The sequence below is a fragment of the Camelus dromedarius genome, chromosome 8 (assembly GCF_036321535.1).
Source record: "Camelus dromedarius isolate mCamDro1 chromosome 8, mCamDro1.pat, whole genome shotgun sequence".
Lineage (NCBI taxonomy): Eukaryota > Metazoa > Chordata > Mammalia > Artiodactyla > Camelidae > Camelus > Camelus dromedarius.
The window spans coordinates 81,035,698-81,062,278 of record NC_087443.1 but is presented as its reverse complement, the minus strand read 5'-3'; the positions used below and the strand labels follow the sequence as shown (position 1 = coordinate 81,062,278).

Genomic DNA, 26,581 nt, shown 5'->3' with positions numbered 1-26,581 from the left:
AGACCCCTGGCTGGCGCGGCCCCCACCAAGGCACCCTGGCTGCTGCAGTCACAGCCCCTCCTCCCCAGGACAGAGAGGTCGGACGCCTGCCGAGGCTCCATCACTGTCCGCAGCCACGGACGCGGTGCGCAGGGATGGGTATCCTGGACAGCCTGGCCCCTCATGGGTGAAAGGAGAGGGAGGAGAACATGCCGACCCTTCCCGCGCGGCCAGGGGCAGCTCCTCATCACCACTGTGGTTCCACAAAAACAAACACTATCCCTGCGCCTTTCCCGACCCGGGTCTCTGGGAACGGGCGAGCACAGCCCACGCCGGCCGAGCTGCTGTCCCACCGCTGGGCTCCAGGTGTCAGCGGTCAAAGTCCCGCGCTGAATGGCAGGGGGGACCTGACCGTGGGGGGCCCGGGGCCGAGGCCAAAGAACACAGCTTTCTTGTTTCGACATTTCTTTTCGTTGGGAAAATAGTTTTGTCTTTGTGCCTCTTTTCCTCTTGACTTTCATAAACGTGCTGCCCCTCCGGCGGCAGCGGCCTTGGGCGACTGCGCGGGCCTTTCATGTTGGCCTCCGGAGCCCGTCCCGGAGTGGTACACAGCCATGCTCCGAGTAGGGACCTCGGGGCATTTATCAAGTTTGCTCTGACAGGGCCGAGGAAGCCCTGGGAGACTGGAAACAGAACGTGGTTTTGTACCACACCAAGGGCATGGCCCAAACAGCAGGGCCAGGCTGCAGAGGCACGGGGTCAGCTCGGACAGCCTTGCTGCGGGTCCCTGGCCAGACGTGGCTGTGCCCCGCGGGGGCCGGGCCCTTGCTGGCTGCAGGCATGTGGCTGCTCGGCCCGGGACCCTCCCTTGGAGCAGGCCTGGAGGCCTGGAGGTGACAGTGGGAGGCGCCCATCGCCCAGGGGACCCCTGCTCCCCAGGCCCAGGGGCGGTCTGCGTGCAGAGGGTGTGGGTGACGTGGGACATGTCCTCAGGGTCTGACGGCGCTGCAGAGGGGCCTGCCCGTCCGCCAGCAGCCCCGTGACAACGTGTGCTCTGGGGGCTGTCACAGAGGTGGCTCACTGGAGAGGTCTACCCTGCCCCCATTTTCAAACCCATCCCCCAGCAGAAGCAGTCGGGCCTCCCCAGCCCAGCCTGGCCCAGCCCAGCCCAGCCCAGCGCACTGCGGCAGCGCCCTCTATTGGAAAGCGCCCAACAGGACCACACCCAGGCCCACAGGCTGAAGACGGAGACCTCGGGCAGCACAGCCTCCTGCCCTGTTCTGGGCAGAGGAGGGTGTCCTGGTGACTGTCTGTCCCTGGAGCGAAGCATTTTCCTCCGAGAATTCAGAACACAACCACCCTCACTCCCCCAGATGCAAAGAGCCCCCCAGACCCCCCACTTGTCCTCCCAGCACGTCAGGAACAGAGAGACGGGCAGCTCACCGAGGGCATGTTAAGGTTCGCTGCCTGTGAGGATGGAGCAGGGAGATTCAGGCCCATCCGCAGACCGGCCACCTGCGCAGCTCCCTGACTCAGCTTGCTTTACAGACGTCCTGAGAAGGACCGAAGTTAGAAGATAATGAATGGGGTAATGGTCATATTTTATTTCTGAGCAAAAAAAAAAAAAAAGCCAGAATTAATTTGGCTGATATAAGAAAAGGATGTAATAAATCATAAACTGGTGAGAGAAGTCTAGTTCTGTTTGTTAGGCCCCTGATTTTTGTGGGTGTTAAGGTAATGTGAAATATAAAGCGCCCCCGAGCCGTGCACATGCAAGGCTGTATTTTCACCTGGGTTTCTGGCAACGCACACAAACCACTCGAGCACCTGCTGTTGTGGACACTGTCACAGGCGCCCGACAAAGCTTTCTTTCGCCCAGCTGGGTGTAGCTTGTTTTCTCCATATTTCAGATGCTCTGGTTTACTTTTCCACACAGAACTACAAGTTCCCCTCATGTTTTTTTGGATAAGTTAATTAATTATAAAGTTAAAATGACAACATGACAGTGAAGTATCAGACTGTGGTGTGTGGCAGGCGTGGGAAATACTCCCCACGCCGGTTGGTGACAAGAGCTGACCCCCTGCACGTGTGACCCCTACTCCCAGGTCGACGTCAGGGTGTTGGGAAGGAGAGATGGGCGTCCCTTGTCACCTTCTGTCCAGAGCACGCTAAGGCCATGGGCGGCAGGAGAGGCCGGGGTGAAACTCAACTCCTTAGGAAGGTGCCATTTCAGCCACATCCAAGCCCAAATTGCTGCTTGTTTTCCCAGATCATTCTGGCAAGTGGCTGTTTTCTATTTGGTTGATATGACCCCACGTGGACGCATCCACAGGCACCTCCTCCAGGGCCGGCCCCTTCCCTCAGCATCATACCAGCAGCTTCAGCAGCTGAGAGGGAAGGAAGGCAGGGAGCATGCTGGGCGTGGGTTGCTGTTTCAGGGGATGGACCTGTATGGGGTCCCGGGGTCCCGGGGTCCCGGGCCCCCGTGGCTTGGCTGGCTCTGGGCACAGCCGTGGTGTCCGGGGCAGCCAGCGGTTCTGGGGGCACTAGACGCCCCTCCTCCAGGGCCATCGCCCTCACAGTGGCCAGTCCCCCACCCTCTCATCCCTGATTTAACAGGCATCAGACGTGGGACAGTAACAGCGTGAGAGGATGGAACAGCGCGGTGGCCGGTCTCGGGCCTCCCTGTGCTGTGGGTGTAAATGTAAGAACAGATAGGCAGCATGGACTCTCTAGCTCCTTTAATAGGGAAGGGCCCCCCACCCCCACTTCCCGCCAGCCACCACACGGATATGTCAACTTGTCCCCACATAGATGCTCAATTTCGGCCAGCAGGCTGGGCGCTGGCAGTGCCGCCCAGGGCCCCGCGCCAGGTGCTGGCGGGGCGGGAGCGCCCTGCACGGGCCGGCTTCCCCGCCAGGCTGCCCTCGTGGGCCAGGAGCCATTCCTTCACGGCCATGCCTCCCGAGTAGTTGCCCATGGCCCCGCTGCTGCAGACCACGCGGTGGCATGGGACCAGGATGGCGACCTGGAAAACAGGGAGGAAGCACCATCAGTCAGGGATCGGGGCCGACGGGGTCTGCACGGCTGGTCCAGGCCTGCCTTGCAGGGACGCGGCCACGCGTAGGCTGCTGGCGGCGGGGGTACTGGGACAGACCCCATGCCTGAGGCCAATGCGGGGCGTCTTCTAGAGAATTCCTTGATGCTAAAATTTAGGAGGAGAAACTTAATTTCACTTCACATGTGATCTATTATGTATACCTACAAAATTTAAAACTGTATTTCCAAGCTATGAGTTTTGATGTGAAATTCTCAAACATCTCCAAGAGGTAACAGACGTCAGGGGATCCTGCACTCACACAGGCCCCTTTAACCCACAGGCTGGCTGGCTGTGGCCGTGGCCCATGCAGGCCACACCTGTTTTTGTAAATAAAGTTTCCCTGAAACACAGCCACACTCACTGGTACATACTGCCTGCGGCTGCTTTTGCAAAGCCTGATGCACTCAGCGCCCAGGGCTTCGTGGGAAAGGTTTGCCGACCTCTGCTTCATGCGCCCGTGCCCAGGCGCACCTGCTTCCCTCTGAGTCTCCGGACATGGGAAGTTCGAGAACCACCAGTTCCCATCTGCTCCCACCTGAGCCACGACCCCCACCTTGATCCTGGGCTGGGAGGGACCAGCCAGCTCTTCCACGACCCCATTCAGGACCCCAGGCTCCAGGGCCATGCCCTCTCTCCCTCCTCCACAAGGTCCTTGGCCCCCCCAAAAAGCTCAATGCAAAGACAGAGCTGCCCTGGCCTTTTACCCTGGAGACAAGTGGAGTGGTGAGGTGCCTGCCCTGAGCCCACAGAGCGACCCCACTAACAGCAAGGCCACTTAATAATGAAAACAAGCCCAGATACAACCCGAGAGCTGCCGACTGTCAGGGGGCCCTGCGGCGGGGACCCAGGGCAGTGCCCGCCACCCAGGGCCAGTGCCTGAGACGCTCTGGGAAACACAGGCACAGGCTGGGCTCTGTGCACCCACCTCACCCTCCCGGTGAAGCTCGCCTGAGGCTCAAAACGCTGCAGCTCTAGTCCCCGGGGAGGGGCAGGGCTGGCCCAGCCTCAGAGGGCGAGGGCCCAGCTCCCAGGGGCTGGTCAGGTGGGCAGGCCTGGGTGCTGGGCACTGACGGCCCCAGGACAGGGTGTCACCCTGCACCCAGAACATTCTTTCCTCGCCTGAGTGGCACCATGCAGACCTGTGGACATCTGATACCCCACATCGGAGACTGGACACCAGGGCTCGGGGCGCTGGGTTCGAGAGGGGCCCTTCCCACTGGCTGCTTGTCATCCCTGCAGCCACACCCAGGCCTCACCCCACCAGCCCACGCGCTTCGTAGCCCCCCCATCAGGTCTAACTGGTGGGAATTCCTAGGAGCCGGCCACGCCACCTCTCCAGCCAAGCTTTTATCCCAAGAAAGTGAGTGTCATGATGTCCTTTAGCCAGGTCTTAGCTGGCTCAGAACACGGCGGGGAGAAAGGGATGTAATTTATGGACCCTGAAAACCACAGTGGATGGGGGTCGTCTGGGGCTGCTGACCTCTCTTCCTGGGCAGCCACTGGACACAGGTCAGGCACACTCGGCACATGCCAGGGAGCCACTGGACACAGGTCAGGCACACTCGGCACATGCCAGGGAGCCACACGCCAGGAGCCACCAAACACAGGGATGCAGACTGCGTGGGGCTCTGGGGGGGGTCCAAGGTGTTTTGCACAAGGGTCCTGACAAGCAGCCATTCAGGACTCGGGAAGGGCCTCTAGCCCGAGGTCACATGCAAAGCACACTGCCCGCAGGGGCACTGCTGCGGGGGGCCGGGGCGCTGGTGGTGAGCTGGCCGGAGGTGGGAGTCCGACCTCGCCAGCTCACAGACCAGGAGCTTGGGTTGCTGTGGTGACTCATGCACCCACGGGGTCCTATCCCCGACCTGCGTGGCGAGGGTGAGAGTGAGCGGACTCCCTTCCCAGCGTGGTTTAACCCAGCAAGCAGCAGTCGCACCTCCAGGTCCTGCAGACGGCACGTGCCTCCCATCTGCCTGGCGGGAGGGACAGGAACTTTAAGGGTGGAATGTTTGCTCTGACTGAGGGTTTTTTATCAAATACAACAGTCACGTTAATTGCTGTGAGGACACGATAACATACAGTTCAAGTTTTGGACTGATAAAGAGGGAGACATTGAATTCAATTTAGTTTTACAAACATTTAGGCACCAATTCAATTTTCCTACCTAACGGCAGATTTCACAGGTGAGTGTGGATTTCCCGCCCTCTCCCCCAACAAGCTATGAAATTGTGGCAGTGCGTAACGCGAACCTCTCTCTCTCTCCCTGTTTCCATACATCATGCAGATAACAGGACCGCTCGCCCGGAATGGCAATTGGAACGACCGCTCTGCCCCGTCTTCCTCTCTCGTACGTGGCGATGGAGAACAGGTGACTTACCAAACACGCACCACCTTCACCTCTAGAAACGGGAACGCTGCTTCTGTTTGTGTTAATTTTGGTGTCGAGTTTCAGACTCTTAAAATAATGAAACCTGCCAGAATGTATTGGGGCCCTAAGGACGTTTCAAAGGGTCCGCACCCTTTGGGCCCTCTCCGTGAAGCCTGTGCTGCATAGGCTGCAATTTTTATCAATAACCAAGCAGCTCCTGCTATCGCAGCTGCCCTGAGATCTTCACGCTGGGAAACCTGATTCACCCGATACGCGAATCCATCGCTTACACAGACCCTTTCTCAAAAGCTATAGAACTTCCAAACCCATAGATTTGTCTCCAGCAAAAATAACACGAAGGGGCCTTTCAATCAATAACAGAATCCCTGTGATTCTGGTGCCGGCTGAGTGTTTTCTCCAACTTCGCCTTTGTTCTCGGGGGCAGCGGCCCACAAGGGAAAGGCTTGTTTTCACTCGCGGCTCATCAATACCTAAATCCTGGTGAATAAGTGACACCGAGAAGCTGTAATCAATAGCTCCCTGTGCGTTTTCTTCTTCTGGTCAAATGGTTCAGCCCCACTGACAGCCCTGACACTCAGAACATGATGCTAAATCTTTATCAACAGCCATCCGGGTGACTGGCAGAACAAGACTCGGGGGGTCATTAGCGCTCGTGGCGATCTGTGAATAAACTAACTCCTCAGGAATGCGTTTGTTTGGAAGAAGGTGGGGAAATGCTCTGTGCGAGTATTGACTGCCTTTGAACTGCATTTAGCAAATTCTGTCCGAGGGTGACTGCAGGGTGCTTGATCGGGGAGGGCCGTGTTCCACCAGAAAACTGACCATCCTCCAGGCTGGGCCCGAGAGGGGGCCTTCTGGAAGGCTGCCAGGCCATCCGACCTGGGCTGTGAATTTCTTCATGGAAAACTCTGCAAAAATCCAGGGCCGAGGATGGGATGTGACTTCCCAACAACAGCAGAAACCACCCCTCCCTCCAGCGGGCGAGAGGCGGCCACGCCAAGAGCAAGCGCTGGAGTCTGACCCGCCACGTGCCCCTGTTCCCTCCGAGCCACCCAAGGAGCGAGTGCGCAGGGAGCTTCCTGGGGTTTGCGACACTCCAAGTCCGTTTCTCACTCTCCTCCCCGAAATGCACTCTGGCTCTTTTCAGCCTGAACACGGAGATGTTTTCAATGCTGACCTCTCACCGACTCGGCCTCCGTGCTGGACCCACATGTGTGGTTCTGCGGCCGGGCCCCTCGCCCTCAGCCCCGAAGAAGGGAGACCTGAGCAGGGCCGCGTTCTCCGTCAGGCCCCCAGGGCCACCCTGTGGACCCCTCAGCCCGTTTGCTCTAAGGAGGTTCTTTCCATCAACTCTGCGGAGCCCCGGGAGGAGGCTCACTCCGCCGGGCCGAGCCGCAGGAGCACGTCCACGGTGTCTGCGCCTCTCCTGGAGGTGGCTCGTGGGTCCCGTGGCTGCCGGCACCTCTGCAACCTTCTTGTCAAGTCAAGGTCCCTGTGTGCGTCATGGGTGGTGCCCAACCACAGAGGGACGCGCAGGGAAAGGCCACGGAGGACTCAGGGCCACCCTGGGGCCCGCAGCACAGGAGGGCCCGAGAAGGGAGAGTCCTCAGTGTGTCCTCAGGGCCACCTGGGTTCAGGCCCCCGACGGTGGTGTCAATATGGGGACTTTGTGGACATTAGAGTTTTGAGCCCTGTGAGATCCTGTTTTATAAATTTCAGTGACTGAGGCCATCCTTGGGCAGAGACATTCGTAGAGATTAATAGCAGGAGGGGAGACTCATGCCGTTTGCAGGACAATAAATGATTCTGAGTATTGCCACAAGCGCGATCGCTGCCTGGCCGCGGCCTCCCCCCAGAGAGCGAGGAGCCGCTGGACGGCGAGAGGCCGGGGAGACACACTGCAGACGTCAGCTAGCAGAGCTGTCTGCCCGCAGAGCAGACAGGTGTGCACACCGAGGACTCGGGCGAACCTCGGTGAGGGCGTGACCGGGAGAAGCCCGGCCTGAAGCAGGGGTGGGTCTGGGACACGGGGAGAACGTCACAGAAAATGGCGCCTCCGTGACGCAGGAGGGGACCAAGGGGGCCTCCCAACGTCATCCCCAAGGCATCACATGGAACCTTGGTGCCCCAGTGTCTGAAGGGGCTCTGTCTAGAGCAGAGTCACCCTTGGAGAAGACAGTGGCCTCTCAGCGGGAAGGCACAGCTTAAGCTTTGCTGGGAAACGTGAAAAGTCACATCCAGAAATTTAACTCAGGACCACCCGCATGCACCTGCAGGGCGTGGAGGAGGTGTGCGCCATGACGCAGCGGGGCCACTGCCATTCAAGCTCAACAGGTGCAAAACGGAATGCTGCCTGCGCCCACCAGCCCTCGTCACCGAGGACGCGGGACACGCAGAGACACGGGAGGTCGGTGTGCAGTGTCGTCCGTACCACACATCGTTCCTGACAGTTCGGGATTTTTAATAGCACAGAAAACTCTTCTCCAGATCAGATGCACGTGGAGACGGTACAGTCCCCACCAACCTGCAGGGCCTGCCGCTCAAGTAACAAGCTTTGTGTGAAAGGCCGCGTGGCTGCACCTCCCGGAGGCCCGGGCTCTGCTCTCGGGCTGCTGCGAGCTGCGGGCCGTGTGCGTAAACGCCAGGCTCCCCGTGAGCAGGGATGGAGACAGCTTTGAGGACACAGAGCAAAGCCACTGAGATTTTTAAGAAAGCAGTGTCTCTGTGATGTAGTAATTCCGCATCCCATGATGTCAGATGCGCTCTCCTCAGAGGCCAGTTGTCACCGACCACCATGGACACTTCCCTATAGCTCTAGGGAGAAACTGTTCTAACGTGACAGCAGGCCCTGGCAGGCACTGGGGGCTAGTGAGACTAGGAATGTTCCAGGGCTCCACGCAGGTGTGTGGGGTCTCCCCGCGGGCCAAGCTGATGTGTGGACAAGGGCACCCTCCTGCCCACCCGCAGGGTCCACGGCATGTGTGGCCTTGGCCAGGCCCCCATCATCGCCTCCCCTCTACTCATGCTGACTTCCTTCTCGAACCTGGACAGCCCGCAGCCCACGCACAGCGTGTCGGGGAGCAGAGGCGACCTCTGCCTTCCTGGGTAAGACAGGCCTGGCCCTGTCCTCCGGGGAGATGGCCTCTGGGGTGTGTGAGCTTTGCTCTCAGCAAGACCTGACTGCAGATGCACAGGAGGGACCAGGACATGGAGGAGCCTGGGGACAGAGCTACTCCCAGGGAGACAGGCTGGAAGATGGGGAGGCGCCAGGCCCCAAGGCCCATGGCCTGGACCTCCTAACAGAGTGAAGCCCCGGGGAATGGGGGTGTGTCCCCAGCACGTGCGTCTTTCCAGAGTGCAGGTTCCACGTGGATGGCCTTTTCTGTCTGTTCTCCCGGCACCTGGAGAGGGTCTGGCACCCTCAGCACTGCTGTTGAATAACGGACGGGTGTCTGCTCGGCACCAGTCCAGGCTCGCCACCCTGAGCTCCTGTGACCAGCCACCCTGTGGTTCTGACAGGCACCCTGGGGGTGGGGCTGGTGGGGGTGGGAAAGATTCCCTTCCTCCTTCACCAAAACAGTGGGGGGACCCACCAGTGCCGCCCACGCTATCAGCGCCGCTTCCTCTCTGCCCCACCCACCGCAGCCCAGTCGCCTCCCAAACACGCTGATGCAAACACCACTTGGACCCCCCGAGTGCCAGGCCCGGGCCCACCCGCCGACCGCGGCCGCCGCGACCCACGGGGACGCCAACTCACAGGATTGCTTCTCATTGCTCCTCCCACGGCCCGCGCGGCCTTGGGCTTGCCTGCCAGGGCTGCTAATTGCTGGTAAGAAACCGTTTCTCCGAATTTCACAGCCTCCAGCAGCTTCCATAACACCTGCCTGGTGAAGGAATCTGAAAGGCAGAATGCAGAATGACGTTATTTGGACAAACGGCTCCAACAGCTCGGCTATAAATAGCTGCCAGTCCTGAGAGAGGAAGCACAGCCACACAGACCGTGGTGTCACCTCAGTTAGAGCCCAGCGCCACACGCAGCCTGTCACCAAGCCCCCAACAAGGAGGGACAGGCGTGAGGCTAGCCCCTTCGCCGGCATCCCCTAACGATGCATCACCGTCTGCACCCTCCTCCCATCCTCCCCGAGCTCCACGCAGGACCCGGGCGGGTATAGATCAGCGTGCAGTTCAGTCCATCAGCACACGAGGCCCTGCCCGCACGCCGACTTTGGAAGCTTCTGTACTGCTGGTTAATTTCCCTCTTCAGCGGGGACACAGGAGGATGAAGCCACAGCCAGGGGCCAGGCTGTGGTACTATGCTGGCTGTCCACACCCCACGGAGAGCAGGCCTGGAATGCCAAACACCATGTACATGGGCTGGCGGTGCCCTTGGCTACAGGCCTCTGTAACGAGCAGGGCTGCAAAGACAAAATACCTTTATTCCCGTTTTAATTGGCTGACCACATCAAACTGCGTTTGCTCTTCATCCTGCTGCAGGAACGAGGAGGTGAGCGCTCCAGGTTTGGAGCCGTTTCCTGGGCGTGGAGGTTGCTGGAGAGACTCCAGTCATGAAGGAGGTGGGTGGGGATTGACACCTATTGTCTTTCCAAAGGGGACCCATGTCTCCGCCGGGGAGCACTGGACTTGGAGCTGCGTCCCCCGCGGGGAGGGGCGGGGCAGGGGATCCTGATGTCAACGACAAAGGGACGGCCCCCACGGGCAGGAGCGGTGTGCCAGAGTGTGTCCAGAGGGCACTAATTACACCTGTGCCAAGTTGGCAAAGTGCAGTTTGGTTCTTAAAGGAAACACACCCTTACACGCGTGTTTAAATAATAAAAATCATTTCTTAACTGAAGGGAACGATAATCACTTCACCGGGAAAAAAAATCTGTTTAGTCTTTATTATAACATTAAGCAAATTAAACATCAGCATAATCCAGGTGATACTAGAAAAGGGTCAGTGAAGAAACTGACTTTGTTGTTCATTAATTTACTTGGATTAGCAGAGGGCAGAGAGACAGCAAACGTGCTCTAGTTTTTTATGATATAATTTCAAACTGTACACCATTTGTGACAGGAGGGTGACTTTGGGGTTAATCAGACTGATTTGTCCTTTTAATTGCTTTCTATTCAAAGAAAATTCATTAGATAATGTTCTCTTCAAAATTCATGAATCAATTTAACTGAAGAAACCACATTAACAGCTTTGGGTTCATTAGCACATGCCGTGGTGTGACTGGCTGATGGCTGCCAGGGTTTCCTTAGGCAAACAGACTCTGTTTACTGTGATTTCTTCAGAAAGCATTTTGAAATCAAACTGCTAATCGTTATTATTGTTGTTGTTGTGCCTAACTTAAAAAAAAAAAAAGAAGAAAAAAGAAAAGCAAGCAGCCTGGTGGGAACTTCGAGCAAAAGAGATCTTGGAAAAGCAGCAGAGAAAAAACCGGCTGCCGGTGCTGGAAGACGCAGAGGCCGGTGTCCGGCCTCCTCCGAGAGCACTAAGCTGCTGCGTTTCCTTGCCCGTGTTGTGGCCCAGGGACAGGATGCTGCCCGGGTTTTCCAGAGCTGCCCGGGACTCACTAAACCTGAAAAAATACAGCGAGAGGCATGTGCAAACTGCGCTGGAGACAGGACAGCTCCCAGACCCCACGGCGCCTCTCCAGGGCCGTCACCCGAGCCCCAGCCTCGAGAGCCACTGGGACAGACAGCCGCCAGACCACAGAGCAGCCTTCTCCCCAAGTATGAAAGCACGGTGTGATAAAAGCACCGTGTCTACACCCACATGTCAGCACTGAGTTTATCAAACACTTTCAGCTTCACTGTCAGTTTTTCATGGGAAACCGTTTGTCCCTTTGCACATCATCCGGCAATATATTAGGCAAAACAGCTCAAAAAAAGCAATATTTAGCAATTAAGCACACTGTCCTATAAATGTATCTGAAATCTCAATTTCACCCTGTAGGGAGCAAATGCATTAATTAGTCTAAGCAGCTCTCAGAGTCAGTGCCTCCACCTGGGACCTGTGCAAAACCAGCCTAAATCCAAAAGCCAGTGTTGGAGAGCACCGTATTCAGAGTTCTTGGGGTGAGTTGTTTTTTGGGGGGTAACCTTTGTTATGGGGTGTGGTTTCCTGATGATGAGCCGTCCATCAGCTGCCCAGGCCTCGGGGCTCTGCACGGCCACCTGCAGCCAGGGCACGCGCAGGTGCACAGGTGCGTCAGGGCCCAGTCTGTCCTCAGGGCCAGGCCGAGGGGAGCACCTTGATCACTGCGCGGGGGCCACAGACTCGGCCTGCCCCCTCCCTGAGCACAGGGAGCAGTGCCGTGTCCGTAGGATCCCCGCCACCACACCGAGCCTGCTGTCCGTGCACGGGTCACAGCTATTTGACAGGTTTCCAACCTTCCGAGGGCTCTCAGGCCCAGGACAGCACACCACAGTTCAGGGTAAGGGGGTGGGAGGCGGGCCCCTGTGTCCTTCCACCTGCTTGCTCCTGTGTCCTCGGTTCATTCCTGGAAGCGTATCCGGTGCTTTGATGGTGTGGCAGTATCGGGTCAGGTTGGTTCGTTGACACTTAAAGGGCACATGGTGTCCAAGCTCCCCTCTAGGTTTCCAGGATCAGACTGATAAGAAAAACCCCAACAAAATATCAACACACACATGCATGAACATGCATGAACAAGGGGATGTCACTACTCACAGACATTAAATGGACAAAAAGGTTCTCCTACAAATAACTCTATTCACAATATTCAACATCACTGATGCACTAGTCCAATGATCAAGCACTGCAAACTGCCAAAGCTCATCTAAGATGAAGCGGGCAACTGACACCCTCCTGTAAGTACCAAAGAATTGAATTCACAGTTTAAAACCTTCTGAAATCACTGGGGCTGGATAATTTCACCAGGAAACGCTATCAAACACTTAACACATCAGTTCAGCACAACCTTTTTCAGAAAACAGAAGAGAAGGAAATACTTTCCAAAATATCTTAGGAGGCTAGAATTATTCCAATATCAAAATAAAAAAACCCCAGTAACTGGAAAAGTACAGGACAGTATCTCTTATGGACATAGATGTAAAAATTCACAACAAAGTATTGGCAAATCAAATCAAGAATTACATCAAGAAAATATACCAAAATTAAGTACAGTTTGTCCCAGGAATGGAAGGCTGATTCAGTATTTGAAAAATTAATCTATATATGAAGCTACAGTAGTCAAGACGGGATGTACCGCTGGAAGAACACAGACCAATGGAACAGAAGAGAAGTAATCCACACAAATACAGGCGCAAAGGTAATTCAATGGACAAGGGTAGTCTTTCCAGAAACTGGTGCTGGAACAACTGGACAGCCACATGCAAAAAACGCATCCAGACACAGACCATGCACCTTTTACAAAAACTAACTCAAAATGGATCAGACCTAAATCTAAAAGGCAAAACTACAAGACACCTAGAAGGTAACACAGGCGAACAATTGAGGTGACCTTGGGTTTCGGGAAGAGTCTTTAGATATAGCATGATCCATGAAAAAAGAAGTGGGTTAAAAAAAAAGCAACAACAGACTTTAGCAAAATTAATTTCTGCTCTGTGAAAGATGCTGCTGGGACATCTTAAAGAAAAGCCACAGACTGAAAGAAAGTTTTGTGAAACAAGTATCTGATAAAGGACTTGTATCCAAAATACACAAAGAATTATTAAAAACTCAACAATAAGAAAATAGCCCAATTATAAAATGGATAACAGCTTAACAGACACCTCTTCACCAAAAAAGATATACAGATGACAAATAAGCATATGAAGAGATATTTCAACATCATTTATCATTAGGGAATTACAGGTTAAAACTATGAGATACGATCACATACCTATTAGAATAGCTAAAAAAAAATCTTGACAGTACTGACTGCCGGTGAGGATGAGAGATGCTCATTCATTGCCAGTAAAAATGTAAAGTGGAACAGCTACTTGGAAGAAAATCTGGCAATTTCTCACAAAGCTAAGCAGGCTCACCACGGGAACCAGCAATTACACTCCTATGTATTTACTTGACTGACTGGAAAACTTCAGTTCACATAAACACCTACACATGAATGTTCATAGCAGCTTTATTTATCTGTTGCCAAGAACCGGAAGCAACCAAGATGTCCTTTAGGCAAATAAACTATGGAACATCCACACAATGGAATATTACTTAGTCTTACAAAGAGTGAACTATCCAGTCACAAAAAGACATGGAGGTATCTTAAATATATATTCCTAAGTGAAAAAAAAATTCTGGAAAGTCTGCATGCTGTATGATTCCAACTATATGACATTTTGTAAAAGGAAAAACAATAGACAGAGAAACCCTTGTTTCAATATATGCAAATTAACAACAACAACAAAACACTTAAGAGATTGGACTATGCCGGGAAAGAACGCAGACTGTAATAGGAGGCTCTAACTGTATTACAAACGTGTGAACAACCCCACTGAAGGGTGCGGGAGGGGAAAGGGGCGACCTAAATCATCTCCTTCGGAAACGAGTGGAGTCTATTGGACTAAGGCAGAAGGAACTGCATCTTCACACTGTACTCTGTCTGCTAAAGTTGCTTCTCATGGGAACATGGGTTAAAAATTCTGATATTGATATATGGTATACTGGGCTTGAACAACTAAGTCACTAGGTGGTGGAAGGTAGAAGCCAGTGTCTCAATGATGGAGGTTTGCAGATGAGCAGGGGGAGGAGGCTAGAATGATCCACGTGATAATGGATTAGAATTGTAGACGTGAGTAAGAACTAATGTCCAGCTCACTATTGGCACAGACTGAGGTCAACCTCAACAGCGATAAACCATGACAGTACGTACCCTTGGTGTGACATCATGAAAATGGCACTTCACCTTGGGATCCTCCTCCCGTAACTCCAGAGCCCCAGTCTATGATGACAAAAAAAATCATACAAATTCTAATATTGTGACATTCTACAAAATTCCTGACCAGTACTCCTGAAAACTGTCAGGGTCATCTAACACAAGGAAAATCTCAGAAAATGTCAATGCCAGTAGGAGGAGTCTAGGGAGATATAATGACCAAATATAATATGATATCCTAAATAGGTTCCTGGAACAGAAGAAGGACATAGGTAAAACTTAAGGAACTCTGAATAAAATATGAACTTCACTAATTAATAAGGTATCAACACTAGTTCACTGATTTTAACAAGTACACCATACTAATATGAGATATCAATTATAGGGCAAAATGGTGTGGGGTATCAGAGAACTCTCTGTACTAACTTCTCAAAAAAAATTTTTTTTTGTAAATCTTAAACTGTTCTAAAAAATAAAGTCTATTAAAAAGGGAACTAATGCAATCCACCATATTAACAGCCTTATGAAGAAAAGCATGTAAGAATATCAATTGCAGTAGAAAAAAATTTAACAAATTTCAACATTAATTCATGATAAAAGCTCTCAGCCATCCAGGAATAGAAGGTAACTTCCTTAACTTGATGAAGTTATCAACAAAAAAGCCCTACAGCTAATATCATATTTAACAGTGAAAAGCTGAATGCGTTTCCCCTCAAGATTGTGAAAAAAGCAAGGATGTACACTTTTATTCAACATCACAGTGGAATTCTAGCCACTGTAATAAGGTAAGAAAAGGAAATGAAAGTCATATATTTTGGAAAGAAAGAAAGAAAACTGTCACTATTTATAGACAACATGATTGTTTATGGGAAAATGCCCAGAAATATACTAAAAAAAAAAAAGACAATGAAATCAACTTTGAACTTCTAGGTGAATTCAGCAAGGTTACCAGGTACAAGGTCAATACACAAAAATCAATCACAGTTCTGTCATGTATAATAGCGCCAACCAAAATGAAATATTTAGACGTAAATATAACAATTATATAAAAGATCTTTATGTACAAAATGCCAAAATGTTGATATAATAAATAAAAGAATACCTAAACAATTTGAGACACATACCATGTTCATGGATAGGAAATCTCAATATCAGAAAGATTTCAGTTCTCCAAACATTGATCTCACTCTCTGTATTTCCATTCCAGTCAAAATCCCAGGGGTTTTGTCTATATATACTTGCTGTAGATATACACAAGTCAATTCTAAAACTTACATGGAAAGGCAAAGGAACTTGAATAGTTAAAACATTTTGAAAAGGAAAAAAAAATTGGAGAAAGAACACTAATAGGTTTCAAGATTTACTGTTATGCTGTTATAAATCAAAATATAAAATCTGTAAAGGGATAAGCATATAGATTGATAGAACTGGATAGAGATTTCCAAAAGAGACTCACATACATTTGTCCACATGGTTTTTGACAAAGGTATAAAGGCATTTCAAAGGAAAAAGGATATTATTCTCAAAAAGTAGTGCTGGAAACTGGATATCTGTATGTACAACACTGAATCCTGACCTAAATATCATATCTTATAAGATTAACTTAAAATAAATGATATATTTGAATAAAACTTCAAAGTAAAAAAATGTTAGAAGAAAATATAGGAGAAAACCTTTGTAACCTGGAGTTAGGCAAACAGTTCTCAGATCCGTAAGTTAGACAATAAACTGGACTTAAGCAAAATGAAAAAAACAAACCTGGCTCATGAAAGTCAGTGTTAAACGATAAGAGACAAGTTACAGACTGGGAGAAGTGATCTGGAAGTAACACATCCAGCAAAGCACTTAGTTCTGCAATATATAAGAAATTCTTTACACCAAACAGTAAGAAGACAAACCATCTGATTAAAAAATGTGCAGAAGATGTGAACTGAGAGCTTGCAGAGAGGCTGCACAATGGTAAGTAAGCACATGAAGAGCTGGTCAGCGTACCTAACCATCAGGGAAACACGAATGAAAATCATCACGAGAGAGCATCCCAGCTCGGTTAGAACGGCTGTAGCCAAAACAAACACATGAAGACACACCTATACAGCGCAATACAACGACAACTGAAAGGAATAAACTACAGATACAAAAAATAACTTGGATGACTCTCGAAGGCAATAAGCTGCCTGACAGACGCCAGGCTCGAAAGATTAAATACCGTCTGAGCCCATTTCTATGACACTCTCAAAAACTGTAAGCCTTGGTGACAGAGAACAGGTCAGCAGTTGCCGGGAGCTGGGGTGGGAGAGGGTGGGAGGGGGTGGGAGGGGGTGGGATTCGTTGGGGGGGGGCAGCTGTGACTACAAATGCGCAGCAGGAGGAAGTTTTTAGGGGGGTGGAGCTCCCGTGTCCTGACCATGGTGGGGGCCACAGAAATCTATACATGTGTTAAAATGCATAGCACTGTATTCCACAAAAAGTCAATTTTACTACATGAAAAAGCAAGACAGAGGGAAACACATTTTCTAGACACCTTTTCTTTAATCAAAGAGAGTTTTCTCCCCACAGGTCAAGATGCCTATTTAAAACAGTCTAGGTCACACGCTTGTAAAATCTTTCCCCTTTGCTACTCCACCCCCCCCCCCCCAAACGCTCTCAATAATATTGTCACCCGGCAGTTTCTTCTACTCAACCCAGCTCAGAGCAAGGATCTGCCTTACAAGTCCGAATCCCAACAGCCAGCTCTGTGGCTGACCCAGAGGGGGCATCCAGTGAGCACGTACTGGGCGAATAAAGGGTGAGTGTGTAAGCGCAGGGCCGGACTTCCCTGCGTCCACTGGGAGGGCTGGTGCCTGGGGGAGGGGCAGAGCACTGTTTTCTGTAAGAGGAACCTCAACCTGCCAAGCCCAGCTCAGGAGACAGAGCAAAGGGAGGCAGGGACCCTAGCCCAAGAGGAAGCTGCCCACCCTGGTGACGTGGCTGTGGACACGGTTCTGTGGAGGCACGTGGTCCTGATGCAAGTACTGAATGCAATCGGGCAGAGGGGGGCACCTGCAGCTCTGCAGATTCTCAGATGCTCTCAGGACCCAAAGCTGCTGCTGGCCAGAGCGGCAGCCCCAGCAGGCGTTCTCTCCCTGTATTCCAGACGGGGAGCTGGTCACCCACAGAACGAGGGCACCAGGGGCCTGGCTCAGTTCCCTGCAGGCGGAGCTCCTGCAGCTCCGCCAGGTGCCTCCAGATGAGCCAGACAGGACACCCTACTGCTAACTGGTGTGCGCTCGGAGGGGGCCTTTATAAATATAAACAAGCCCTCCAGACCTCCAAACTCACCCCTAGCGGCTGCCGCCTCCTCCGACATTAGGAGTGGCTGATGACAGCCAACTTGTACATAATCTCTCCTTTCCACATGCTCCAAAACACACATATTTCATTGTACATGAAACGTAATGCTGTTTAAGTGAAAATAACCGGATTTATTTCAACATGTTAGCCGTGACCTCTACAACTCTACGAGCACCCGAGAAAAACCGAAGGAGTAAAAGCCTTTATAGGGCACTCCAAAGGTTCAGGAAGCAACACAGTATTTTCATTTTAGTACATGCCGTACTGAGGCAGACTAAATGAATTAAATGTATCTGCTTAACTATTTATAACAGCCCAACATGGGAACAACCTAAATGCCCATCAACAGACGGCTGGCTAAGGAAGATGTGGTGTGCATACACACATTTGCAGCAACGTGGATGGACCTGGAGGTGATCATACTAAGTGAAGTAAGGCAGACAGAGAAGGACAAATACCATATGATATCTCTTATATGCAGAATCTAAAAAATGACAAAATAATTTATTTACAAAACAGAAACAGGCCCATAGATAGAGAAGACAAACTTACAGTTACTGGGGGAAGGGGGCGGGTGGAGGGATAAACTGGGAGCTCAGGACTTGCAGATACGAAGTACTATATACAAAATAGATAAACAAGGCCCTACTGTACAGCACAGGGAACTATGTTCAATACTTTGTAACGGCCTATAATGAAACAGTATGAAAAGGAATATATACATAGATGTATAGCTGACCCACGAGGCTGAGCACCAGAGATTATCACAACATTGTAAACCGATTATACTTCAATAAAAAAGAAACCCGGCTGGGAGTGCCAGATTGGTGTACATGAGGGGGTGTGGGTGTCCTGACATCAGGGCGGCACCCGCTCCTCTGTGAAACACGTGAGAACCTGCCGTGGAACTGGGAGGAGGGTCAGGAGTGACACAGGGCTACCCCTGTGCCCTCCAGCATCTTCGGGCCCCGGCTGGTTGGGACGGCGCGAGGGGCTCATCTACAGAACACAGGGGCAGCCCCGACTTGTGAAGAGTGCTGCGTTGTGGTGGCCGTCGGCGACAGAGCCCCATGCCAACCTTCATGTCTAACAAACTACAGAAACAGGCTGCGAACCCTGTGCTTTGGATGGTGAGCGCCCACATGGACAGGGAGACGGGGAGGGTGATGTGGGAGCAGAGCTGCCAGGGTGGGGGCTGGGTCTTGAAGAGTGGGAAGGCATTTCCTGGAGGGGGAACTGTCCCCCAGCCCGGAAGCTGGGGCGGGTGAGGCAGACCCATTTCAGAGGCAGAGGAGCAGCAGCTCGGGCGGAGAAGACGTCCACGTGATGCTCCATGTCCTACAACTGCTTTTGCAAGCACCAAACGTGAGGACCCCTTTTCCAGAGGAGGGAACCCGGCCTCTCCGGGTCCCCAGTGTGGGTCTCTGAGGTCCCAGGCACTGCTGAGAGCCCAGATCACAAGCGCGAGGGAGACCCACCCCATCCGGGCGGCTCCTGCCAGCCCTACACGTGAGGCTGGACTACCTGTCTGGCTAACGGTGGAGCTACGGAAACTGTGTGCAAAGGCCCAAGTCACAGCCTGTGGTCCGAGGATGTTCAAGAAAAAAGGAACCTTCCTGCTTCTTTGACGTAAGCCCCTGGTTCACCCTGGTTCACCTGGAGTGAGCCCACGCCTCCACGGTGACCCCTGAAACCCGCAGGAGCATCTGACCTCCCGGGGGCTCAGCGCAGGGCCCTCCGGAGGATGGCGAGGAGGACCACACCCTAAGGCAGCCGGCCTGGCCCCTCTTCTGAGTGTTTCTGGTCTTGGAAAGTATTTTTATATAAACATATTACTTTTGATAACAAGTAATTTATTATTATTTTAAAACAATATATTAAAAATTCTGAGGTTTAATTTCTAATACGGTAAATGTAGACAGACAGAACCCTCTTAACCCAAGGCTCTTCGGAGTCCTCACCAGTTCTGAGGAGGACAGAGGGGTCCAGAGGACCATAAAGGGTGAAGGTGGTCCCTTTCCAAGCGTGGCCAGGCTGAGCGGGGTTCCAGGCTCATGAACAGAAATGCCCCCGCAGCTCCGGCTGGCCCTGGGCACCCCAGAACACTATCTCTGGGCTCATCTCACAGCCGGATTGGACGGTTAGCCCTCGGAAATGAGCCACCGGCCTCGCCCGCGTGCGGGGAGAGGATGCGCGCACCTGGAGAGACTGGCACAGGTGAAGCGGGTTCAACAGCCTCCCAGCTGCACCTGGGCCTATTTGTATTCACCGTCCCAATAATTAGAGCGCCCGAAACTTATTTAACAAAAGAATTATGCCTAAGACTTTAAGCTCAAACTTAAGGAAGCCTACAGAGAAATGATTAAACTGTGAATGTCCTGGTATGAATGTGAATAATTATACATTAACACCCTTTACCATTCTCATCATTGTCATTCAGCTCAAAGCGGCATAACTGACTTCTGAACAGGTGTTAATGGTTTCTGAACAATATAGGAAATAGAAATACGCTGTATATATTAAAAAAAAAAAAAGTGGAGGGGGAGGGAAGAAGGGCGTATGCACGTTGTTGAAGGTCCCTGGAAAAAAAGAAGGGTCTAAGTCAAGTCGGGGGTCTCCAGTCCCACGTCCCTTTGACATGCCAGCCCCTGCGAACTTCATGGACCCTGCGTTCTGCCTCGGAGCCCTGCCCCGCTTTGCTCCTCCCCTAGAAATCCTCCCAGCTTTCTCGGCTGGTGAGGCCGTTACCTCCCGAGCCTACCACACAGGGAGAATCTACCCACAGGAGCCAGCGTCCCCACTGGGCACAAACCTGTCATCACAACACAGAGGGAGGAAAATGAGATTTAAAACAAAACACCTTTTCCAACACTGATGTCCCTCCGTCTGCCCAGAGTCAGCGACAAGCGGCTTCTGTGGAACCCCACCTTCCTTTCCGTGGCTTCAGTCTGGCGGCAGAAAAGGGACCAGTCTTCTGGACCCAACATCAGCTCCAGCCCATTTTGCGCTGTTCGCCCCAGTGGTCTGTCAAAATGTGCCAACGTGTGTAAGCTGTACCCCACCCGCCTCCCAACCCCAGTTGGGAGCTCCCATGCATTCTGTAAGAAGCTTCCAGAAGCCTCCTGCTAGTCTTCCTGAGTGTCCAGCATGACTAGCAGACAGCTCTCTGCTCCTGCAAGTCTAAAAACTAGCTTCTCCCCGACCCGGGGCAGTGCCCCACCATCCCAGGACACTGGAGCCAGTGTCCTCTGACCCAGAGTCTGGGAGCACTGGCGAATCGGGGCGGGGGGCTGACTCTGAATGATCCCTGCCTACACGGCTTCTCCAGCTTGTCTGAAACAGCCCTGAGGCCTGTTAAATAATTTTAGCTAACTTTTGATGACCAGCCCAACAGAAAGAAGCTAAGCCCTTAATTTCTTAATGAATTATTCTTAACCGTGGGACAGGGATTATGCCACGGAGAAAGCATATCATTACTGACAGAGCTGTCAGAAGGACAGGAGAAAGGAAAACTGGCAAGCTTTAATTTCTCTGCAGAGAAATGAGGGGCTCTTTGGGGATTAATCTCAGTATCAACATTGAGCCTTTGCCGCAGGGCAGCTGAAGAATTCAAAAGAAGTTGTGACTGAATTCTGAGTGATGGACTCCAGCTCCAATTGTGCGGCTGACTTTGGTTTCTCACCTATTCAAATGAGGACGGCTGTGCAGGTGCGGGCGAGGGGGTGACGTGTGTCCTCGGCAGGGGTGACAAGTAGGGGAGGCAGGAGGAGGGGGCCTGGCCAGGGTAACACACCGTGAACTCGCGCAGAGAAGTTCACCCAAGTAGATGGGAAGGGGTGAGGCGGGAGAACACCACTCTGCTGCCCATCCAGGTGGGTTCTGGTCCCTTCCCCCCTGGCAGGACCAGGGCTGCAGTGCAGAGAGGATGCCATGGCAGGTGGCAACCCCACAAGTTAAGACTAAATTCCTTTAGCCTTTTACACTTAGAATCAGATCTGTTCCCTGAAAAGTCAGTCCTCACGCCTATACAAAGGGCTGAGGGTCATGGCTCTGCCTCTGCTCTGGCAGGTAAGTGACCGAAGCAGGGTAACCCTTCACTGTCTTCCAACTGTCCTGGGGCTTCTCTGGGAAGTCTGGGCTGGAGGCCAAACTGAGCAGAGCCCAGAGCCTGGGGGACACGGACAGCAGGCTCTGAGGCTGGTGATGGCCCACGTGAAAGGACCTGATGGGCACCCAGGGGTCAGGGGCTCCACTTCACTCCTCAACTGGTGACTGTACCTGCAGTTCCCACAGGTGTCACAACTGGGGTGTGGCTGCCGTCCCCAGCACAGAGCGGCCAGTGGGGAAGGCAGGCAGAGTCTGTGCCCGTCCCCAGCAACCGACCCTGCCCAGGGCACCAGGGATTCTGGCGCCTGGGAACAGGGCCACCCTGCTGCACTGGGGGGGTGGCTAACATCACCTGGGAAAGAGCACACTGGCTGGTGAAAACAGTGATGTCCCAAACTCGGGCCCACCTGAGGTGGGGGCGTGGGGAGAAAGGCCCCCCGCAGGTGTGCAGGTCTATCAGTTAGCCAGTTCATCGGTTTCTTAACCGTTTATCCAATACACATTCAACGAGCAGCAGCTACCACCATGTGGTGACCTCCCTGGTGGGCAAGCGGGGCTGACGTGGACCTTCGTGGAGCAGGCGAGAGCTTGGCAATCACACAACTAGCCGCGGTCAGGCTCAGGAGAGCAGAGCGCAGGCCAGAATGTGACATGGGCTGAGACCTGCAGGTGGGCAGGTGACGGGCTCTGGGCAGAGCAGGCATGTGCCGGGAGGGAAGAGGGGCTGGTGCGGGGTGCAGGTGAGGCTGGAGAGCAGACGTGGGGATTCTGAGTCTCACCTGGTAGCAGCAGGAGACAGGGCAGAGTTCAAAGCAGGGGACGGCATAACAGAACAGTCTTCCTCCAGGGCTGCCTCTGGCCCCGGGGCAGGAAAGGCCACTCATGCACAGACAAAGCCCCTGAGCCCACCCAAGGTGACCGCCGGCAGCAGGGAGGCCCAGGCTCGCCAGTCCAGTGCTGCTGGGGTCTGCTCCCCAACCCCACTTCTCTCCTCCCCAGACAATGGCGTCTGCCTCTGGTGACTTGGGCTGCTTCCCAGGACCGTCTTCTTTCTGTCTGGACCGGGGCCTCCTCTGGATGCTCCATCAACCCCAAGAAAGTCAGCATCTGACAGTGTCTTCCCTTCGGCCTTTTTCCTCCATCTTTCTGTGGCTGGAAATTTGGGCTGGCTGCTGGCTGGGGGCCTTGGTGCCTCCCCACGTGGCCTCTCCAAAGGGCTGCTTCCTTCAGAAGAAGTGGTCCAGGAGGGCACTGGAGAGGCAGTGCCCTTTATGACCCAGCCTTGGAAGTCCTGCCGTCACTTCTGCCATCTCCTGTGGGCCACCCCGGGCCAGGCCTGACTCAGTTTGGGAAGAAACCGGAGTGTGAAGACCAGAGGTAAGGTCACCCTGGGGACTGGTCACCACACGTCTCTAGCCTGCAGAGCATCACGACACTTCAGAACTCAGCAGGGAACCCTGGATGGACCAACAGTCATGACTCCACTTACGACTTCCTTAACTGACTACAGTAACGCGATGGCTTTTTACAGCCACCCTAAGATCAGCCCCACCAGGTTTTGCCCTAACTCCCCAATCCTCAAAGCGAGCAGCGATTACGTCAGGCTGGAAAAGCGGACTTTTCACAGGGCAACTCTCCAGTCACAGCGAGTTCGTCATTACATAGGTCTTGCTCGGTCCCACGACCCCCTCAGACACCACTATGTTCCCCTTCCAACACAGCAGCTTCATTCTCAGTCTCTCCATTCAGCCGCACCCCTGTTACCATGTTACGGGGTAGGGGTGAGGTGAGGAGATGTTTTATTTTCGACAGCAGAGACAAAACTAAAAATGTTCAATTTTGAACCTGCAGTATCAGGTGTGCCTCTATCAGTTAAAACTTTGAAAAGTCTGAAGCATACATTATCAGAGGCTCAAATTCTCCCAGAGGTGTCTGTGAAAAATGCCAGCACCACTGTATAGGCTCTGTCTGAACGTGGCTGCTGCCTTTGGTGTTGAGGAATCAGCCAAGACGTCCGGGTGGGAGGCAGGACGCCCTGGGGTGAGCAGCAGTGATGTCAGAGGGCACCCTTGGGACTCTACAGGGCGCTCCAAACTACGGCCGACTTCAAAACCAGGTCCCATTCCAAAGCAGGAGTCCGTGGCCAGAGTCCACCCGCGCACGGCTCTGCGGGGTCCTGGCGCTGCAGACAACGCCCCCCCCCACCCCCGGGCTGGAGAAGGGCCTTCTGAGAGGGCTGTCAACGGTGCTGCGCCAACAGGCCGGTCACGTGGCTCAACACCACTCTCGGGGCAAGGCGGAGAACCGACACGGTGACGTTCAGGTCTCGGACTACTGTTTGTGTGGTCCCCAGATTCACGGATCTCCACGTCCCACATCACAGTGGGCTGGGGAAGTATTAATTAACTAAATGAAGTACTCCTTAATTAGATCACCCCCTCAGTCACTCAACCCATGGCTACTGACACGGAATACACGTGCTGCAAATATTTTCTCCTACTCTGTGGCTTTCCGATCAATTTTCTTAAGGTTGTCTTTTAGTTTCGACATTTTTCTCTCATAGCTTTGTCTTTCTGTGTTATACGAGATGTCTGGTCAAGTCGTGAAGATACTCCCCGTGCTTCCCTCTGAAAGCTTTAGAGTTTGGGCTTTATGTTCGGGACGCGGTACATCTCAAGTTAGTTTCTATGTGCGGTGTGAGCCAGGGCTCAGGGCGGGCTTGCACGTGCGTGTGCACGATGTCCAGTTGTTCAAGGGCTGTTTGATGAAAAGACCTGCTTTCCCCACTGACCTGGCTGGAGTCTCCCCAGGGACAGAGCGGCTCTGACTCTCCAGGACGTTCTGCCGCTCTGGGTCGTGGTGCCTGTGTCAGTCCCGGAGCGCCGTGACTACAGAAGAGCTGTCTTAAGTCTTGAACTCAGGTAATGTTAAGTCCTACAGTTCGTTCTTTTTCAAGGTTGCTTTCGATATTCCAGGCCCTTCGCATTTCCATATAAATTTAGGATCAGCTGGGAATTTAGAAGCCTGATGGGACGGATCACAGAGAACTGACTGCTAGGCAACACTGGCTGTTCTAACGACCAAGGTGTGAGCATTTATTTAGGTCTTCTTTCCCGCTTAGCGTTCTGTGGAGAGGGCTGCGCCTCTCTTACTAAAGTTAATCCTCATACTTTATACTTTGGACGTTACTTGTAAATGTAATTGGTTTTCAATTCTTAATTTATTATGTAAAAATCAATTCTTATATATTAAAATTGTATCCTCATCCTTGTTAAATTCACCTGTTAGTTTTAAAAATTATTTTCAAAATTCTACAAGACAGTTCACATACACAATTATGTAATCTAAAAGCAAAGACAGTGTATGCATTCCTTTCTAATATGTATGCCTTTATTTTTCTTACCTTTTTGCACAGAACTGTCTTTATCCTTTTAAATTATCTGTTTACTGTAGAAAATATATAGTAGGGTCTGGCTTTTTTAATCCAGTCTGTTTATCTATGCCTTTTTATTTAAACCTTAAGACCATTTACATTTAATGTACTTGTCCGCATGTTCAGGCTTGGATATCTCAACTTGCTGTTTGGCCCAACTGTCCTCTGTCCTTTCCCTCTTTGTCCTGCCTTCTTCCAGATTATTTTAAAAATAGCACTCTATTTTACATTCTGTATTGGTCTTTTTTTTTAGTGGCTTTCTAGGATTTACAATATGCCTCTCTGATTTACCAAAGTTCTTCCTTCAATTCACATGATATCTGCTCACAGTAAGACAAGAACCTATGACAGTATATTTCCATTTCCCCATTTCTACCTTTTGTGCTACTATTGTGTTTTACTTCCACACACACTATCGAATCCTGAATTTATTATTATTAATTTTACTGTGAATAATAATTTTTAATGAAAATCAAAAAGCTGAAGAAAACTTTTTCATCCTTTCCCACATATTTTCCATTTCTGGTGCTATTCACACCCCTGGGAACCATTCCATTTCTGTTCCCACTAGCTCCTTGCCTGGTCCCAGGTGGCTTCCCCACGCACACCCAACAGTATCCTGCAACAGACTCAGGAGGACACCACGCGGAGTTCTGAAACTCCTCTGTGCAGCTCCCCATTCTCCAGTGCTCTGCCCACACACCCAGCCACCTGGAGCACTAGGACACATGCTCTACAACACTTGTAGCATCCCTAGCTAAAAAGGCAAAAAGTGAGAAGCCAGATGTCCACTGACTGAGGACAGGAAACTGTGGCACATTCCTAAGACGGGATTCCAGCAACCTCGGTGTCCGTTGACAGAGGACTGGATAGAGACGTGGTATGTTTATACAAGGGAATACTACTCAGCCATAAAGAAGATGAAATAATGCCGTTTGCAGCAACATGGTTGGACCTAGAGATCATCATATTAAGTGAAGTAAGTCAGACAGAGAAAGACAAATTTCATATGATATCACTTATATGCGGAATCTAAAAAAATGATACAGATTTTACTTACAAACCAAAAACAGACTCACAGACATAGAAAACAAACTATGGTTACCATAGGTGAAAGGGCAGGGGAGGGATAAATTAGGAGTCTGGGATTAGCAGATACACACTAATGTATATAAAATAGATAAACAAGGTGGGGAGGGTGTAGCTCAAGTGGTAGAGCACATGCTTAGCATGCACAAGGTCCTGGGTTCAATCCCCAGTACCTCCTCTAAAGATAAATAAGCCTAATTACTTACCCCCTGCCAAAATAAAAATAATACAATAATAAACAAATAAAATATTAAAAAAATAAAACAGATAAACAAGGACTTACTGTATAGCACAGGGGA

General features: G+C 51.8%; 1 protein-coding gene across 4 annotated transcripts in view; it reads right to left on the bottom strand.

Moving 5' to 3' along the window:
* Window positions 1-2,705: 2,705 nt before the first annotated feature.
* The window catches only part of MGMT (O-6-methylguanine-DNA methyltransferase), a 230,936-nt gene continuing 207,060 nt past the window's right edge, over window positions 2,706-26,581 (bottom strand). For all 4 annotated transcript variants that reach the window (XM_031461997.2, XM_064488542.1, XM_010993022.3 and 1 more), the window contains 2 exons: window positions 9,226-9,365; window positions 2,706-3,007 (listed from right to left, as the gene is read on the bottom strand). In XM_031461997.2, coding sequence (XP_031317857.1) covers window positions 2,798-3,007; window positions 9,226-9,365 — 350 coding nt within the window. In that variant the 3' untranslated portion in view covers window positions 2,706-2,797. The remainder of the gene's footprint in view (window positions 3,008-9,225; window positions 9,366-26,581) is intronic.